Genomic DNA, 13,667 nt, shown 5'->3' on the forward strand with positions numbered 1-13,667 from the left:
AGTCTGGACTGGGATCCTCCTATTTGTGCTTCTGCGTATAGCTAGGGGTGACAGGTGTGCACCACTGTGCCTTAATTTCTCCAACCTTCTGTTTTTCTGTGTGTAAAATGTAGTGGGCAAAGAATTTAGTGCCATGTAGATCTCTTCTAATTAAATTCATAATTTTGTGATCATTCTGAATTATATACACTCTTTGAGAATTGAGAATGTTCTGTACTTCTTTTCCCTTATGAAACGTTTCCATAGTTTTTGCCAAATATAGATGAGTATAAATGTGTGTGTGGGGGGGGAAGGGAATGAAAAGATGGGGCTCAGAGAGATGGGTGAGGATTTCAGCAAATAATGAACCTGGTTTCTGCTCACCTGTCCATCACTCTCCATGGGTGGCAGAGATTAAGAAAGAAAAAAATACTAAAATAAAAAGCAACCAACTAAGCCAGGCACTGGTGGCTCATACCTGTAATCCTAGCTACTCAGGAAGCTGAGATCTGAGGATCATGGTTCCTGCCCAGGCAGGAAAAGTTTGTGATACTCTTGTCTCCAATAAACCACTCAGAAAACTAGAAGTGGTGCTGTGGCTCAAGTGGTAAAGCACTAGCCTTGAGCTGAAAAACTCAGGGACAGCGCCCAGGCCTAGAGTTCAAGCCCCATGACTGACCAAAAAAAAAGGCAACCAACTCAACAATATGGTCATGGATTTTTGGATTTTCTAATATCATTTTGGAGCTTTTTAGAGTTGAGTGCCCCATAGTTAGTTTTCTCTTTGCTTATGGCTTAGTTTGTTTGCTGGCTCCATGTATGTGAAGCATAATAACTCATAGCCAATGGACACTCTCTTTCAGAGAGTGCCACCAGCAATGGAGTCAAGGTTTCTATGGGACCAAGGCACTGTGTGATGAAGCTCTACTAGCCTCTTCAGGGGCAGAGCAGAAACACGTCTTCTTCACCCCTTTTAAAGTTTAGCACCTACCCAGAAGAATGTAATCTATTTTCTAGAAGGAAAAGCCTACACTTTGGGCAGCAGAATTGAAATTGAAGAATTGGTGCTGACCTATTTCCTTAGCAGTGAGCGAGTGCCTTGCCCTGTCTGTTCGCTGGGGCAGTCTGGAGATCCTTGAGCTGAGAGGTTGACAAAGGCAATCAGATAGTTGTGTGGAGGGACTCGTCATGAATTTTAATAGGGTGCTGGGCTGGGTGAAGGGGGATGAGGCTGGAGAGCCTGGTGAGTGCTAACAAAAGAAGAAAGCCGCAGGAAGGTTGTTCTGGGTACATCGTGCAGCTGCGATGAGCATGGTATTCAAATTATTATCCCCCCATGAGTCAGATGCTTGCAAAGGGAAGAATTGCTGATCTTCGGTGAAGTGGATGAATCTTCTGTGTTTATAAATCCTACTAGACCAAAACCAAGGAAAGCGAGTCTACCAAAACATGACTTGCTCACAGTCGTGGTCTACACACACCGTGTTTCCCCAATGCCCAGGACAAGAGCTGTAGGAGTCAGCCAGCCCCATGCACAGAACCACCTGACGGGTGTCACCACTGGTGCATGGACCACAGAGCCACACACTGGCTGGCTCCAGGATGTCATCTCATGTAGCACTTTGGTGGCAGATCACACTTCCCTCTCTGTTTTCCTGGGGTAGGAATGTGGGAATCTGTTCCACAGTCCTCCCTTGTGATGGGCAGTACTACTCCCAAGGTTGTCTGCTAAGACTAAAACCTCTTAAATCCCTCCTGTGCAACAACAGCCCATTTGAATTCTCTACAGCTTGTCTGTCATGGCGCCATTAGGCTGCTCATGTTTGTCAGTGGCTGGAATTAATGCAACCAGGAGTTATTTTGTTCTTTTTAATGTGATGGGGGACATGAGTCGTAAAAAAAAAAAAAAAAAAGAACACAGTTATTTCAGAATCTCACTTTTCTGAATAAATCAGGAAGACGTGTTTTGTTGCGGTGGAGATAGCATAGTTGTTGGCGAAGATTCTTTAGCCCAGGAAAGCTTTGGCCCAGGATAGACTTTTAAGAGAACATCAGCAGAATTTTCTAATATCATTTGAGAAGCACTGAAGAAAATAGCCACACAGTGAGCAGAGACAGCCACTCTGAATTAAAGGTGGAGCTAATTCACTCCTCTGAGTTCCTGCTTCTCCAGGAGTTGCTATGATCCCTGAATTTAGACCTCGGCCTCTGCATAGTCTATCCACACATTCACCCTGTCCCTACTACAGCCCCTACTACTGTCTGTGATTGGGTTCAATTCCAAGGAAGATAGATGCAGTCTGCATGTGTTGGATATTTTTTTTTAATTCTGTCCTCCTAGGTTGTTTCAAGGTGATGCTGGCCTGCCCACACCTCCTCCATCCTTGATGTTCCAGCTGGCTTGGTCTACCTACCTAGGTTGCCAAGTTCCCTTCCCACCATGGGAAAACCCAAGGGGGGTTTCTGTTCATGATGGGGAAGTCATGGAGTGGAGCATCTTCTTAGAGAGAGAGGCTGGGAGATGTGCGAGCTGGACTGAAACCTGGAATTATTGTCTGACTCATTCAGGTGCCAAGAGGTATTGGAAAATATCCAAAAAGGAAGGAGACTCTTCTTTTTTTTTTTTCAGGCAAAACAGCAGCCTCCTTGTTGGGAAGGGAATAATCAATCCCAGCTGGGGAAAAAGAGAATCTGTTTCCTTTGCAATCTAATCTTATGACATGAGTTTCTGACAGGAGTAGTATTCTAGCCCAGACTTGTGGCCCCAGGGTAGAGATGGTTATTTAAGACATCTGGCTCCCCAAACAGGACATATAACTTGATGATAAATGCTTACAGACAACTTCCCTTATGTACCAGTCCCTGGCCCAGTTGAATCGACACCCCTGAGACTTGCATACACACACAAAAATACATCTTTCTTTTGAAAGACTATCATGTCTCTGGATGCAAGACGAAGATAAGATATTCTCCATGTATGTAGTTCATTGGTATTTCCCTCCCGTGTGCAATTCTGCAGGGAGGAATTCCTTTTGTGCATTCCTGGGGAAGCGTTTCCTGTATTTTGAAATCCTGTCTCCTATTCGAGTGTAAAACAAATCTCCTATGAGGTTGTGTTTTTTCCCCCTGTCCTTTGTCTTTTGGAAGGAATTATTTCTATGAATTTGTTATTTGACGTTGTCTTGACGATTTTGTTCCTAGTAGTTTACATACAGCTCTTTCAGGAATAACTTCAGATGTCAGCTATTTAAACTTTGTTTCCTGAGTTGAGATTCCCTTCCATCAAGAAGTCTTCGCCTTGGAATGGCAGTTATGCCTTAATCTCGAGACTTAAATGTCAAGCATTTATGGTATGTTCTTGATTCATAATTAAGGATGGAATCTGTGGGTCGATTTCAGGGGGTGGTCCAGACTTCTTTTCCTGTATCTGAGAGCTCAAATTGCTCAAATTATACATAAGCTGAAACAGCCCCTGAGAGGTGGCATTTCCTGCAACACACTGAGAGAAAGTATCATTTCTTTGAAAGAAGTTGGAAGTGTAGAGGGTATTGCAAAACTCAACTTTGTCATGTATCAAAAGTAATCATGTGAGTAGCAGGATGGTAGCTTTAAAGACAGAGAATATGAAAAAATGAAGACACAGGTTTAAAAAATCCACACTGAGGGAAATGAACTGTGCAACTTGTGGGCAGAGCTGGGGGGGCGGGGAAGCAAAGGAAGGGGTGACATTATCCAAAAGAGAAGTATACATGGTCCCTGAACTGTGAAATGGTAATATCTCTGCACAACACCTTAATAACAACAATACACTAATATTTAGTAAATAATAATCCATACTGAATGAACCAAGTGAATTGCAAGATCATCTATTCGTTGGACATAATTATAGGAGAATCCTACAATGTGAAACAATACTCTCTGTTGCCTGTGGCCATGAACTTCTGTCCTCTGAAGCCTAAAAAAACGTGACTTGGAAGAAAGGACAAATGCTTGTTATTTCCTTTGGAAGACGGAGGGGGATGGATGGAAGGGGGTGGGGTGGGTGGGTAAAGAACTAGTGAGGAAAAAACAAAAGAGATTTGAGTTTTATGTCTTATTTTCCTATATGAAAAAGATCTGAAGCGGACACAGTAAGGTAACATTTAATTTGACAGACTGGGTAGTACTTTTACCTTTTAACCTTGAATTACTTAAATGTGTGCATTTAAGTAATATGTAAATTTAAGAAATACAGAAATTAGCTTAAAACAACAGCCACAAAGAAAAGACTTCCTCACATCATTCTGAGACTTCACATAAATAAGGGCCTCAGGACACAGCCAACAGGCCTGGTATTTGCATTTTTAGAGAAAGTCTTGACAAAGCAGTTAATTTAAGCTGTTGAGGCTCTCTCCTTTTGAATTCCCTAAAGCAGAACCTAGAGCTAAGGACTTGTAAATCTTATGCACATTTTAGGGTAACAAGTTTGGCTGTGGGTCAGGACCGAGTGTCTTCTAAACAGGGAGATTTGATTGTGATATGTGTCTCAGCCACTATCACTTTCAAAATGTTGCCATTAATAATTCAAATAAGTGGCATGCTCACCTTTCAGAGTAGCCACAGGCATGCAATTTACTCAGGAATTCATTCACTACAGAAATGGGACCTTCATCCCCATCTGCACTTGTAGGATTGTAGGATTTACGCCGGTTTGAAAAAGCGAATGTTGACTCCTCTCATGCACACAGATGAGCCTAGAGAAAGCAGAGCTTACCTTTTCTATGGTACAATACTACTCCTTATTTCAGACTCGGCTCTAACCTGCTCATCTGGTTGGATCATAACTTACAACTGAGAAGGGAACAGAGGGAAATGTGTCCTTAGGTAGTGTGACATTTGGGTAGCAACGTTTGTTTCTTTCCTCCTAATCAAATGCCTCGAGTCCTCATTCAGTCTTTCTTTTCCTTAGGGGAGGTATTGGGAATTAAACTCAGGGCCTCCCACTTGCTATACAGCCACTCCATAACTGGAGCCATGCACCCGGCCCTCTTTGCATTGTTTTCACGGTGGAGTGTCACTTACATGACCAGGCTGACCCAGTCTGTGATCCTCCTATTTGGGCTTCCTTGTGTCATGGGATGACAGACACACACTACCACACCCAGCCACTGGTGGAGATGGAGTTTCACAAGCTCCCTTTTACCCAGGCTAGCCTCAACTCATGATCCCCCAACCTCTGCCTCTCAAGTAGCTATGATTACAGTCTTGAGCCTCCTCTGTCTTGGCACAGTTTATTGTTATTGCACACTTGAGTTTCCTGAACTTGAAATGTTGTTTCTCCCTAACAAGCCCATGGCATGTTTAGATGGAATTATCAGCAGAGAATCAGTTCAATTGGAGGTCGGGTGATCTTTTGATACAAAAATGTTCAAAGCATGATGTCAAGGGAGAAGGAAAAAAAATTTATTAAGAGACAAAAAAAAATCCAACGAAACCCACAGTAGTGGACATGATCCTTTTATGTATAGTGATATTTTCCAGAAGCATAAATACCTAACTCTAAGAGGACATAGTAGAAGTGTTTGCTGTTGTACTTAGGAATTGGGGTTTCCAGAATGAGTATAGGATGGACTGAATTTTTTCCATTTAACTTAATGTCTTAGTCTTGATTCCAAGTGTTCTCACCACATGATTACCATATGTCAAATTAGCCCAAATGTGGACTAATCTTGATTCTTATGTGCACAGAATCAGATCCTGAAAAAAATGGTACAGGTTCTGCCTTTATTTTAAAAAAACATACAGGTTATAATATTTAGTAATGCATATTTATGCTCTTGGAGTTTCCAATCTGAAAGCAAGTGGGATCCTCTTCCAAGTTCATATGATCATAACTTGTGTTTGTAATTTGTTTTAATAGAGTTAGCCAATTTGTTTGAAGATATCGATTTCAGAACACACTCAGTATTCCCTCAGGTGTCTGAGGTTAGCCTGAACTTGTACTGACCTTATAACATTACTTAGAAGTTGATCCTTTAAAAAACAAAATCTTTGATAGAAGATTGCGTACCTGCCATTCATTTTCTTCATAAAAGTAAGGTATGGGAAAATGGTCAAATTGTTTGTGTTTTATACAAATATAAAAACTTCTGACTATCTTCAAAAGACCTTTTTTAAGTTTTCTCAAAGGTTATAAATCACATCGTTAATGTTTTCTTTAGGAAGATAGTATGTGGTCAAGTTCAAAGTATGGTGCAAGTCTACCTGGGTTCAAATCTCAAACTACTCTTGCCTGGCTGTGGGACTTAGAGCAAGTGGTGTGGCTTTTCTGAGTCTCTTGAAGCATTTGCTCTATAAAGTGGAAAACTTACGTATGTCCTTCATGAGGAAGTGGTAGAAGTTAAATTGTATAGCGAGAAAACAGAGAAGCCATGTTTTGAGAGGTCAAATTTGGCTTGCCGGTGGTCTGCAGATACATTCCTATTACAAAGATCTGCAGCCCCTCGAGTGCACTTAACACTGTTAGAAAACTGAGCCATGAGAGCCGAAGAGAAAAGAAAGAGCAGAAAAACAGTACCAACAACTCAGATCAGCTCCCATGGAGAGCTGAGGTGGGACTCCACGTGGACCGAAGGAGAGCCAGGAGACATGGACATGAAGACACGTAGCATGGTGTCCTGGTACCTGAGCTGGTCCAGACCTAAATACGGTCAGGTCAGGAGGCAGAGTCACAGGGAGTTTGAGCATTCATGACGCAAGACTGGCAGGTCCAGTAACCTAGTGTCCAAGTCCCTGGCCCTGTCTCTAGGAATAAAGGCGTGCCCTCCCCTGGGAGGGGAGACATGGTTGCCTCCACCATGTGACCAAGATGGCGCTGGCCGGAGCCAGCATCTCTCCTTCCAAATGAAATGCACATGTAAATGACATTTATAATGTAGAAAATGTGTGGACAGTTTATGTTCTGTAGTTTTTCTTTTTCCTTTTTATTTTGGGTTGGGACAATCCAGATTTTAATCTTAGAAATTAATTTCTGGATTAGGAAAAAAATGGCCATTTCATGCTTTGGTTTTTCAGCTGCCTTTTCTGAAACACTTAATGGTTCCCCCTTTCTGTTTATTACTTAGAAATGGCTACCTCCTAGGGGGAGTATCAATGTATCTACAGTCCAGTTACGTCTACTTGGACCCCTTTCCCCCCCCGGCTCCTGAGCATCCAAGGGTGTGGAAGGCATTCGTGATGGCTGACTTACTGGATCTCTTCTGAATCCCCTGCTTGAATTCTTGGCTTTGGCTTCCCTTAAGAGAAAGCCCGCCTCCCCTCTCCCCCCACCAAAAAGCAAAACAAAACAAAACCAAGAACACCTTTCCTGTAGGAATTCAGGAGGTGGCCATTTGGAAATGACCCTCTCCTCTCATAATACGTTTGGTAGCTAAGTGGCTCTAAAATGTTAACATCTTTTCATCTTATGGATAAAACATGTTCAGAAACCAAATCTTTAGTCTCAAGACTCTGATTCATCTTGGTTGGTGAAAAGCCATCATTATGAGACAACCACAGTCAGACCACAATGATTAGGTCCAGTTTTGTTTTGTTTTGTTAATAGCAGCAAAGTAAATGTAAAGCGCGGTCTGCAGGTGCCACCAAGGAGCCTTTTACTGTAAAAGCTGTCTTCTTTGAGCTTCAGCTCCATTTCCATGGCAACTACAGTCTGAGTGCCTGGCTGAATGGATTTACAGGAAACAGAAAAGCATTGCTATTCTGAGTAGCTTTCTTCTTGCTGTGGATGGGGGTCCTTGCTTTCCTGTAAGCCAGCCAACTTTGAAAGGGAACAAAGCAGGCTATTTATGCTAATTTTATTCTTGGCCCCATGATAAAGAAATGGGGAAAATGCTAGACCCTGCTTACTGACCTGTGAATTTGCCTTTCTGGTGGTGGTTCCTAGCATTTTGGAAAGACCCAATGACTTTACCTTTTTGTTTCTTCACCTTTTCTGTTTCACAATGGTGGCAATCAAATGTATGGTCTCCTGCATGCCAGGCAAGCGCTCTACCACTGAGTTACTCCCCCAGCCCTGCCGTTTCATTGTAAGCAGAGCTTCTATTCTAGTAATAGAATTGATTCGAAGGTGTGTGTGTGTGTGTGTGTGTGTGTGTGTGTGTGTGTGTGTGTGTGTGTGAAGAAGGATCTTCATTACAGTGAAGTTGATCTGCTTTCTTAGGTGGGTAATCTATTTATCAATAATAGAATTAAAGATAATAGCTTAGGCAGCTCTATGGTTCGTCCTCTAAGTTAAAATTGTGTTTGTTTGTATTTTCCTGACATCCTTAAAAAGGAGGGGCTGAGGGTATAGAGGATTATGCATGCTACATATGTACATAAACACACAGATGCACATCTATACATACACATACACACATAAACATATATAATGAGACCCACCAAATGTGAGGGAGAGGGCCTACACTGCACACATCTATGGAATTCTCACCAAAAAATACCCATGTGCTATTCATGTGTGCTGATGAAGTAAGTAACAACCACAAAACAGTAAAGTTGTATTTCTATGTGCTTCCGTGACAGAAAAATCTTGTAATGGTCGAATATTTTCTTAGGCACTAAACTAAATGCAGTTCTCTTGGCATTTTCTGACTTGTAAGCTAATTTTTTAAAGAAGAATCAAAGGTGTTTTTTTTTTAACCAACACAATTACATTGAAAACCTATATAACAATCCGATGTAGTAGCTTATGCCTATAACCCTGGCTACTCAAGAGGCTGAGATTGAGAGGATCACAACTCAAGGCTATTCCAGCCTCCCCCCCCAAAAAAAATGTTTGGGAGACTCCTTCTTAATCACTAAAAAATAAAACTGGGCCAGGTGGCTTTCTCCTGTTGTACCAACTACTCATGAGGCTAAGATTGTAAAGGTTGGGATTCCAGGCTAACCTGGGCAAAAAAAAAAAAAAAAAACCTTGAAAGATGCTATCTCAGCGGAAGCTGGGTGTGGTGGTCTGAGCCTGTTACCCTTGCTGATGGCGAAAAGAGAGGTGTGAGCTAGGACCACACTCCAGGCACAGTCTGGGGAAAAAGCAAGACCTTATCTAGGAATAACCAGCGCAAAAAATGGTTGTGCTATGGCTCAGTGGTAGAGCACAGCTTATGCCCATCTAATAGCCCAGGTTCAAACCTCAGCACTTCCAAAACCTGCATCTGTACAGTAATTTTAGTTGTAGATAAAAGCCACTATTGGATTCTCTTTCTGACTTCCTTTAAATCTTTTTAAAAGTAAGCTATAAATACTTGCTGGTTTTTTTTTTTTAAAGAGACTGTAGTAGAGACAACTTTTTGAGCTTAACTCTGATAATAAAAGCATTTAATTTAATTTCAGGAAGGGGTACAGAGTTTGGGTCTCTCTGTAAGACAGTAAAAATGAAAAGAAAGCTGCATAGAACATTCTGATATGTTTTATACTCCTAATCTCCATCATCCTATTATTTTTTTCTTTAGAATGTGATCTTTGGTCCACAAAGTGAATATTTCAAAGTGCTAAAAATGTTTAGATTAAGTTGATCCCAATTTAGGCAAGTCTCTCACTGAGCCCTGAGGATTTCTCCTTTGCATTTTGCTGATGCTGTGGAATATTTCAGCATGCTCAGGAGTATCTCAGGAGACCCTCATGTCACGCAAACTCAGTTCTCCAAATAGCATCTCACAGCTGGGGTGATGGCAAATCACATCGCGTTCTAGCTGTAGTAATAAATTTTACAACAACATTTTTCACCCCATAATAAAACTTAATTTTTGAAAGGGCATTCAGGTGGTAAGATTAGTATCTAGGAAGATAGTAAGATGTCTAGGGCCAACATTTTGATCAATGAAGTAGTTGCTGAATGCCTTCTACGAAATGCTATAGGATTGGCTTGGCCTCATAAGTTACCTTGGGATAGAAAGCAAACATAAACCTGCTAACTGGGATGAACGTGCATGCTAATGTGTGGCTAGGAAATCACAGAAAGAACCAGACAGAGCCTCTAGAGAAGGGGAAGAAGTAGGCTCCAGGCATTTCCATCGTGATTTATTCAACACCAATGTATTAAGCAAGCCCTCCATGCCAGGGGCGGGGGAGGGGGGTGGGGGGGCTCTGGAATGTGCTGGAATTATGATCATGAACAAGATGATGACATTGTATTTGTGAAGTTCACAGTCCAGTGAGAGATCCAGGCACAAAACCAGACAATTCTGTCAGTGCTGACATCTATGCTAGGTGAAGTGCAGAAGATGAAGGGGACAGCCAGATTTGGGGAAGTGTCAAAGATTCTTTGAGGACATACGAAGCTGAAACTTGAGCAAAATCATACTGAAGCCCCAGGACCAGCACACACACACACACACATACACACACACATACACACACACACACAAAGAAAGAAGTATGTCTGCTGAGTGCTGGTAGCTCATATGTTATTCTAGCTACTTAGGAGGCTGAGATCTGAGGATTCTGGCTCAAAGCCAGCTTGGGCAGCAAAGTCCAATCAATCATCAAAAAGCTGGAAGTGGATTTTGGCTCAAATGGTGGAGTGTTAGCCTTGAACGAAAAACAACCCAGGCCCTGAGTTCAAGCTCCACAACCAATAAACACACACACACACACACACACACACACACACACACACACACCAGAGTGTTTCTTTTTGTTTTGTTTTGTTTTCCTTTTGAGAAAAACTTGACTTTTTACAAGTAGTCTCCTAAAATATAAATAAGCTGTTTTTAGAGAAGAAAACAATTTAAACGTTGTTTCTGTTGCTTTGGGCCTGTGGTAAGGTAGCACACCATTAGCAGAAGCATGGGCCGGAAGGATGACCTCACAATCCCCATCAGGGTCACACCCACAATGGCCTAAAGACTCCCACCAAGCCCAGCCTCCTAAAGGTTCCACCACCTCCTTAGGGGCCAAGCCTGTAACATGTATACCATTCAGACATACAAACTGCAGCAGTCAGGAAATGGAGACTGACTGTAACTTTTTCTGACTCAGAATTTAAGTGTCCTGTGAGGATTATATCTCTGTCACCTACACTTTTTTGTTTTAAGGGGAATCCTTATTATACCCCTAATATATGCCTAGTATTTTTGTTAGGCTTCAAACCTACCAGAAAGAGAGAGAGAGAGAAAGAGAGAGAGAGAGAGAGAGAGAGAGAGAGAGATCCTTTAACAGACACCAAATAAGGAAAGAAAAATAAAGTAGTGTGGCAAGCTACTAAGAACTAGTACTGAACTTCTGGCTGGCACCTATTCACCCTGACCTAATTAATCTGTCTACTGTAGGATAGAAGGATTACTATTGTAAATGGCTCCCATTAATTTAGAAAGTGTAGACATGTCCCTGTAGATACTTTATTTCTCTGCTGGAAGTTTCTCCATTCGATTCTGCTGATAGCCTTAATTTTGCACCTGAGCCAAAATATTACTTGCCCCTTGTGTATCTAGCTTTCTTTCACAAGCCATCTACTTACTATTCCCAATGAGATTCTGGGAGAATTAACTGTTTCTTGCATTGAAGAAAGAATTTAGAAGCGAATCAAGGCCTTCAAACAGATACCTTTTCCCGCAACCTTAAAACCAGTTTTGTACGGTCTCTGTACTCCTTTCTTCCCATAATTATTCAAGGTGTTTTGTCACAGCTTTTTCACACTGCTGTGGCATTTTGAACAGTAATTGTTAGTGTAACTGTTAGTGTTTCTTGTCCCTGTCTTCCATTAGGCTGTGTGTCACTTGTGTTGTGTTTATGCCTGGTGTGTAGCTGCCATTTGATGTTAGAATGACTGTACAAAAGCTAACTAATGTGGTTTCAGTTTGGTGACAGTTTATGTTAGCCCCTGGAGTATTTCATCAGACATTTCACTTCTCTAAGATAAAGCTAAGTTGGGAGCACTACTAAAAGCAATTAAAATATATAACCCCATGTACTTGTGAAATCTAATGACTGCATTGTACTAAAGAAGTCTCCTATTAGCAAGATACAATCTCAGTGTGAAAATAAGATGGATTTCTTAGCAGTTGCTTGTCTGTTCGCATACTTTGGAATATTGTTAGGTTTGCATGTAGTTTATGGGTAGAATTATAAACTGATGCTTTCTTTAATATCAAATCGAAGGCAAATCCTCCTTCTCCATCTTATAATTATTCTAAGGGCTTTTTGACAGAATCTATTCTTTAATGTATGCATATAAACATTTCGATAGACATGAATTGCATGAATTGCATTTCTGTATAGAATTTCTGAGATCCTAAAGATTTAGCTCAATTTTTCCAGCTGTGAGTGAAGGCTATCAGTGGAATGTTGTCTGAGAAAATATCTAACACATTGACTTACATAGGAGCATGCACTTTTTGTTCATTTATACTGCTGGAAAAGAATTATCCAGTAGGTAAAAAAAAATTAAGTATTTGAGGTCATGAGTTAATAAAGCTGAAATAACAAGTTCCAAAAGCTTTCTCACGAGATCACCCTTAATCCTCAGGGATTGAATGGGATTTTGTTTCCTGTCCATTTTGCAGATGGGTCAATTCCATTTGATCTCCAAGGATTAAGTGTGAGAAACTGAGCCTCAACTGTCAGAGCCCAGGATTCTGGGACTGGGGGCAGAGTGAGAGAGACAGGGAGGACTCAGCAGTGGGGTGCTTGGCTTCCTTCCAGAAAAAGCCTGGGCCCAGTGAATGCGGCCTGGGCCAGACACTGTGTGCAGGTAATAACACACACGAGTTCTGTGTGATGAAAGTGGAAACCACTGAGGTCAGCGCGTTCTCTCTCCGGATATTGAGTTCCATTCGCTTTGAATCATCACCTTCCATCTCTCTTCTGTTTCTAGTGTGTTTAGATTTACAGTTCAGTCACCCCGGGGAGTGCTATGATGATTATTACTCTGTCTACTTTGTGGAAAAACCACAGAGACTTGTATTTGACACTAGTAATGGTAGAGAGAAAGTTAATTCCCAGCCATTCCTGGTTATTATGGGTTCCTGTCCATATGTTTGGGTTTCATTTTCTCTCGGTTATAAATATTTTTATTATCTTTACTTATACAAAGGGGTTGCCATTCAATAAAACAGTTTATGAATGCAATGCCTCTTGATCAACATCACCCCTGCCACATCTCACCCAGCCCACCCAGCCTGCCCCTTTCCTCACTCTTTCTAATTTTTGGGTTATGTAGTGAATTCTTCTGCTACTCCACCAAGTCATTTACATATACAGTGCATCTTGGTCAGTGTTACCTCTTCCACATTTTCACCACCGCTTCCATCCGCTCCTTTCCTTATTTTTCTCAATTTCCTCATTTGTGGGAGCTAGAACATGCCCATCAATCAATAAGCACAAGTAGTTATAAATGAATTATAGAATTCATTTATAATTATATACATGAAGATCAGTAGTCAAGGTACCACCGCTGGTTTTCCTATGCCACCTGTCCTGGGACACACAGGCTTCAGGCCCCTCCCAGCTCAGGACTCCTCCCATCCCTCCTCCCCCAAGCTAAGCCTGTCCAGTCCCATCCCACCTCTCAGCTGGGTCTGAGGTCTCCTGTGTCAAGCCAGAAGAAATACAAAGAGATGTCTTGTTCTCATGGCTGCTCAATGCAGCCCACAAAAGCTTTGATTTATTTTTTTAATGTCCTCTGCATTGTATCAGTTCTCTTCCATTGCCTGGTT

At 41.6% G+C, this 13,667-nt stretch overlaps 1 protein-coding gene across 1 annotated transcript in view; it reads left to right on the forward strand.

Moving 5' to 3' along the window:
* Window positions 1-6,606: 6,606 nt before the first annotated feature.
* Dclk2 (doublecortin-like kinase 2) overlaps window positions 6,607-13,667 on the forward strand; it is a 49,220-nt gene continuing 42,159 nt past the window's right edge. Inside the window, exon 1 of the mRNA XM_013029709.1 lies at window positions 6,607-6,672. Within this exon, the coding sequence (XP_012885163.1) occupies window positions 6,607-6,672 (66 nt within the window). The remainder of the gene's footprint in view (window positions 6,673-13,667) is intronic.

The sequence above is a fragment of the Dipodomys ordii genome, unplaced genomic scaffold, assembly GCF_000151885.1.
Source record: "Dipodomys ordii isolate 6190 unplaced genomic scaffold, Dord_2.0 Scaffold122, whole genome shotgun sequence".
Taxonomy (NCBI): domain Eukaryota; kingdom Metazoa; phylum Chordata; class Mammalia; order Rodentia; family Heteromyidae; genus Dipodomys; species Dipodomys ordii.